Source organism: Lissotriton vulgaris, chromosome 5, assembly GCF_964263255.1.
Source record: "Lissotriton vulgaris chromosome 5, aLisVul1.2, whole genome shotgun sequence".
Taxonomy (NCBI): domain Eukaryota; kingdom Metazoa; phylum Chordata; class Amphibia; order Caudata; family Salamandridae; genus Lissotriton; species Lissotriton vulgaris.
Window position 1 is genome coordinate 1,868,248,201 of NC_141693.1, and position 6,217 is coordinate 1,868,254,417.

At 40.6% G+C, this 6,217-nt stretch overlaps 1 protein-coding gene across 1 annotated transcript in view; it reads left to right on the forward strand.

Moving 5' to 3' along the window:
• The window catches only part of PSMD3 (proteasome 26S subunit, non-ATPase 3), a 29,448-nt gene extending 23,693 nt beyond the window's left edge, over positions 1-5,755 (forward strand). The window contains exons 10-12 of the mRNA XM_086924367.1: positions 1,062-1,217; positions 2,481-2,531; positions 5,376-5,755. Coding sequence (XP_086780493.1) covers positions 1,062-1,217; positions 2,481-2,531; positions 5,376-5,453 — 285 coding nt within the window. The 3' untranslated portion in view covers positions 5,454-5,755. The remainder of the gene's footprint in view (positions 1-1,061; positions 1,218-2,480; positions 2,532-5,375) is intronic.
• The last annotated feature ends 462 nt before the right edge of the window (positions 5,756-6,217 follow it).

Sequence of the window (6,217 nt, forward strand, 5' to 3'; positions counted from 1 at the left end):
CCCTCCATCTCTTCTCACAGATGTGCAAACAATTATATGAGCAGATCAAAAAGATATGTTTTTGCCCGTCAATGGGAGTCTAATGAGATTTAGAGTTAGAAGGTCTCTACAGTGCATTAATGAAACCAACCCTTCATCTTTAAAAAGTATGGACTTATTTGTGAAGTTTTTTTGTATTTACTGGTTAGGCAAGAAACTCCTATTGGCCTTTGCGAGAAATCTGGATCATATGCCTGTAATGAGGACGGTGTTAAGAGCAGAGCATGGCTACTATCATTTTTCCAATGTGGCCAGTGAAAAACCAAGGTTGATGGAGTGGCTTCATTTTCATGTTCTTGAGAGAGGTTTTTATGGCCCGAGTGTGGTATCATAATGTGACAATTCTTTAGCAATTGTTAAAGTGAGGAAGATATGGCATCTGTTGGGCAAGTCAGCGACAATGGGGAGAAAGGTACCTTCTTCACTTATACTACGGCAGGGTGAGCCGATGCCTAAGGATTTGTGAGAGTAGAGATTGTTACGAGAAGAGATTTTCTCAGTATGCTGAGTGAAGGTAGCTTGTCTTTAGGAGAGCATCTAAAGGTGTACAAGTTCAATAGGTCAGGACCCTTTCGTACATTGGTGGTTGAGCTACGTGGTCCGGCTTCTAGTAGGTGCTAAGTCACACTTAAGGGGTTCTTTTGCTCTTTGATTTTTGTGCAAGGAAAATGACATCTTTATAGTTGTCGAGTTATAGGAGCAAGGATTGATTCCCTTACCGATTTTTGATGGGTGAAAGTGGTGTTGGTGTTTGCTTGGCAAGTGAGAATTGCTCGGGCAGGATTCAGTCTCTAGTTCTTCGGGGAGGAGAGATGAGGAGTGGCATCTAGATTTCCCTGCCTGGTCCGTAGTGCAAATGAGATGTGATGGGTACGATGGGAAAGAGGTGGTGATGTAAAGGAGCGACAGTACTTTGCAATGTTTGGGGGCTGAAATTAGCAAAATCTGAACAGGCTGACTTTAAATCATTCTGGTAGTCTGGTGTGTGAAGCTTTCTTACTGTATCCACTGTGGTGTTTCAGGCTATTCGTGATGGAGTTATTGAAGCCAGCATTAACCATGAAAAGGGTTATGTGCAGTCCAAGGAAATGATAGACATCTATTCTACACGTGAACCCCAGCTTGCCTTCCACCAGAGAATCGCCTTCTGTCTGGATATCCACAACATGTCTGTCAAGGTAATGGTAGCACCTCGGAACCCATGCCCCTCTGCATTTATTCCTGTTCCCATTCCTCTGCACCTGCCCATACACTCAACTCCTCCTTTTTCTTCTGCTCTTTGCAAAGAGAACAAAAAACTGAGTGATGCACTTGTTAAGGCTGCATCTCTACCGAGCAGTAAGCAGCCTCCCCTTAACAAAAACTGTTTCATATGGATTGTGGTTATTTGGTACTCCTGTGTTATCCTTATGCTTTCCCTTTGCTGCGTAAATCCACGAAGAAAAAAACTGCATTCAATATAGTTTGGCAGAAGCACTAGGGCAAGAAGTACCTTTTTGCTCCAAGCATGTAGCAGTTTAGTACACCCACAAGAGATAGTTACCATTAACTCTCTAATCTAATTCAGGAAGTGGACCCCTGCCTCAGTAACACTAGCACTAACCTGAGATGACAGTCTTGACCTCACCTTCCTTCAGGTGACGCTCTGAAAATCAGTAGACGGATAATGAAAAACCTCAACCAAATAACAACCAAGCTCTAGGGTTTTTGCCTCAAAAGCTATTTGCTTTCTTGTCTTACCTAGAATTAAGAAGTGTCTGTGATGACTTAATCTCATGATGAAAACCTCCCACATAAATGGCTTTTAAGCGGCCCTTGTCTTTGTTAACCAGGTTTACAAATGGTGGTTTGACACTATAGTGAGTAATTGTGGTTGCAGAGGCCCTAGCTTTACATTCGCATGGCCCCCAAACTCTCACCTGTGATTTCCTATAGATTACATTCAGCCATAAATGAAGACTAACTCCTCTGGTCTGGACGCAGAGAGACAGAGGGAACAAAAGATACAGGCGAGCAAGGGTCCTCAGCAAGGGGAGCAGTACAGGCAGGAATATAATGGAGAGTTAATTGTGGCATAGGCGTAGAGCTAAGACTTGAGCATTAAGGTTATAAAAAAGAAAAGTCTTTAAGCATATGATCCACAAAATAAGGCTCTTTATACACTCCTCTGTATCCTGCTCACCCCACCACCCTGTTCATGTCTACTGACATTCCCACTACTTGCACACTGATTACTCCTTTGTTCCAGTTTCTGCATTCACACAGCAAGTCCCTTCTCTGTTCGGGACCATTTCACCCAGTGCCTGGCCTCTTCCACATCCTTACTGTGCTTCTATTGCAGCATATCTCGGGGTTCATGCAGATTAATTTAAACTAATCCATCCTTTTGCATGTTGTACAGATAGCTCAGTATTACACAACAACATTTTTCTTTCCTACAGGCAATGAGATTCCCTCCAAAATCCTACAACAAAGACCTAGAATCTGCTGAGGTAAGTTGGTGCTGCTGAGCACTACTTCTCTGGGGGGAAAGGATGCAGGTTGATTGTTGGTGGGTGTGTGATAATGGCAACCAGTCAAGCATGAGACAACTTCCATCCTCTTTCACTCTAGTTGCGCTTGCTTTAAACATGCACATGTCTTTTATTTCATAGATCTTTGCAAATAAAATGTTGAACCTATTAGATCTAAATAACGAGGTGTCTTGGTATCCGGGCAGTGGCTAGACCCAGATGTGAAAAGTCCTAGGCAAAGTAGAGGTGGAATAGGAGCTATGGGGATAGTGCAGTTCGGCTGAGCTCCCATAGTACACTAAAGCTAGAGCGACGTAGAGAAACAAAAGTAAGCCTTATGGCAATCAAGCTTAGCTTCCATCATTCCCTAATGCACTCTAACAGAGCGTTCACAACAGTCTTAACACATGTTGGTGCGCTTCTACGGTTCCTTAAAGTGAGCTTTTGATAGAAAGAAGTGGACTAAAGGCTCGATGTATGCTTGAGCCAATCTCACCAGAGCAGAGGAGGAATACAGGATTCAACCAGCTCAGTTTTTTATGGTAGAGCTAACTTTCATCCAGTGAAAGGTCGATATAAAAATATCAAAATATAGTTCCTAAATATGCTGCATATTTGTGCTCCGTGGATTAATGCATCCCCTGCAGTAGAGATCTTTTTGATCCCATGATCACAAGTTTGAATCTGAGCATGTCCAATCAGACTTTTGTCCTCCACAGGGCAATAAAATAATTCAAATGGCCAGCAATAAAACCTTTTATATAGCACAATTAACATTTTCAGGATGAACATGTGCTTAATAGATGTTTTATTTCATGTTATGTCAATACCAAGAAAAAGTTAAGTTGGGAAAAGCATAACAGAATAATACACTCTGAATTAAGACAATAATTTTACTAACCAGTCCAAGGGTCTTTTATAAAAAGGAATCGTTTTTTTGTGTTGGTAAAGAACAGCCAATTGTGGGCGAATGATTTCTTAAGAATTGATCCCTCAAGACATACTCCAGATCTGCGAGGTGGAAGTTCTCTTTCCTCCTAGGAACTCTGCAAGCTAAAATTCTCTGAGAGAGAGTTGTTTATTTGTCTGCATACTTGCAGACATAGGTGTTGGAACTGCTAAAAGAGTGTTATGTTCTGCAGAGATGGGAAAAAAGGCTCTTCAACGTTCTTGGTGATTGGGCCTGTTGAATGCAATGCTGGGCAGTGGGACACTGAACCTTAAATAACACGAGAGCGTGTTCAATAGATCACAGGCCAGACATATCTTTCAATACTTCCTTCTGGATGCACGATTAACAAAGGATCCCGGAATTATCTCTCTATTTAGCGATGCTATCTCCCCTTTCTTGATGTTGCATTGGAATCCAGACTGTTTGTAGTCATTAACCACTGGCAAGCTTCTGGAGTGGAGAAAGAGTGGTATTATTCCAGTATGGCGGTACAGAAGATAAGCCTACCCTGTCCATGTTTCTCCTGTGCCCTAGCCAGGATACTCACACGCTGTCATTGAAAAATTATTTAAAGGGGTTATTGCACAGATACGCTTTTTATGTGGGGGTCATAAACCTTGATTAGAAGGAATTTTAGGTCCTTTAAAAATGCAGGATTATGAATACAGGATAAATAATAGAGTTTATGGCGAAAGGGTTGGTTTTGATTTTTTTAAGAGATTGTTTCTTCATGGCTCATGTTTTCTGATGAACGCTAGTATTGATCTGTTCTCCCAGTACAAAGGAATTAGGAAAGGTCTCTAGTAAAAAATGTATGTAGCACACAGAGCTCCTCAACAGAGATAGGCTTACCCTATCTTTTGTGTATTGTTTCTCTCTTTTTTCTGGCACAACTTCATTAACCAAGTACAGAAGCACTGAATACATAAAATTAATCAATACGTCTGCCAAACGAATAAGTTGCTATTTCAAGAAAAGTTGTGATGCTTTAATATTTGTTTCTGTCTATACATGTGCAGGAGTGTATGGGGTAGGTTTGGGCACAATACACATCTGTGTCTCTTGGGTTGAGAGAAATGTGGGTTACCTAATGCCATGATGTTAGCTCATCCATAAGAGTGTAGCAATTACCTCTAATTACATTTCCACCTCTTCTCAAGTCCACAAATGGCCTAAAATTCAACTGAGGTGTACTGTATTAGGATGTTGGTGCAGTTTTTAAATTCATTATGTATATGTGTCATGTATTACAAAAGTAGATGTTTTATATTTTTGTAGCCGAATAAATCTCTATTCTATAATACTCAATTTCTCAACCTCAGAAGATAGAATGCTGACCTACATCTTCTGCTCCATGCAAACTTGAGTCCATTGGTTTATATGTAGTTCTCTGAATAGACCCAGAGTTCTTATCAACATATAATCAGTATGAATGTATAGAAATGTATATCATGTTAATTGAGTAGGCTTAATATGTAATATTCTGAATGGTTGTATCATTTACTTTAGTTTTAGGTGAACTTAGCTTTTATATACATGTTTAAAGGCGGAAGCAAGGGCAGCAGTGAAACTATCCAAATGAAGTAGCTATACACAGCATATGACTGGGTTTGCAATCCAGGCAGACATTGTTGTGGCTTTCCATCACCTGCTGTTTTGTGTATGAGATCTGCAGGTAATGGCAGCTATAGCACCTTGAATGCATTCTGACATTGAAGTAGTTCTGATTCTGAAGCTCAGAAGGAGTATTCCCTTAATTGGTGACAGCAATCCCTCTGTTTAATGCAATTCATGGGGACAGTTGGCTGGGGGCTTTTGGCAGGTATGTCTTTATCTTTCTAACTTGAAGACACATTTATTTTCATTTTCAGGAACGCAGAGAGCGTGAACAGCAAGATTTAGAATTTGCAAAAGAAATGGCGGAAGATGACGATGATGGATTTCCATGATCCCCTGACGAGATGCCTTTTTTGGAGGATTTTGATAATTTGCTTTCAATTTTGTTTTTGGTCTTTGAGAGCGTCTGATACTTAAGTTCCCATATATTTGGTAAAGTCCTTTCTTGGTCTTTTTTTATAGACTGCTTATCCAGGTTGGGTGGGGTGGGTAGGAGGAATGGAAGCCTGGCACTCTATCGGACACACTTTGTGATGCATTGAAAAAGGTTACTTCCAACTTTCAAGGTTGTTTTCACCAATTGTTGCCAGAAGATACAGAATAAATAAAACTTATTTACACTGGTATAATGAAATATTTTGCCCTTTTATCCATTGTGCTGACTTTGAAACATCCTTCCCTTTTATGTATTTTATTCCTAGGACTTCTTATTTTGTATAGCCTCAGAAAAGTCTTGGTACTGCTCTACTATCTCAACTGATTTGACCTCCACCTGTTTCAAAACAGCGCATGTACTGTACATATCTGACTAATTTTGATCATTTGATTTCTTGTAATAGCTCGACTTTGGAATAATGTCAATTGGAGTTGATTCAACTGGGTTGCTGCCTGAGTGGCTGTAGGAAAGTGCCTCTTTTTGTATGTTCACCCTCCACACCCCAGAGGTTTGGACTAATGCTGCTGGTTTTTCTAATCTGTAGTGCACCAGACCCCAGTGCTTGTGCTCTGACCCCTCAGTATTGTGTACAATTGGCAAATACCCAGTTGGCTTATTTAACTTACCTGGAACTCTCTAGTGTATGGTACAAGAGGTACC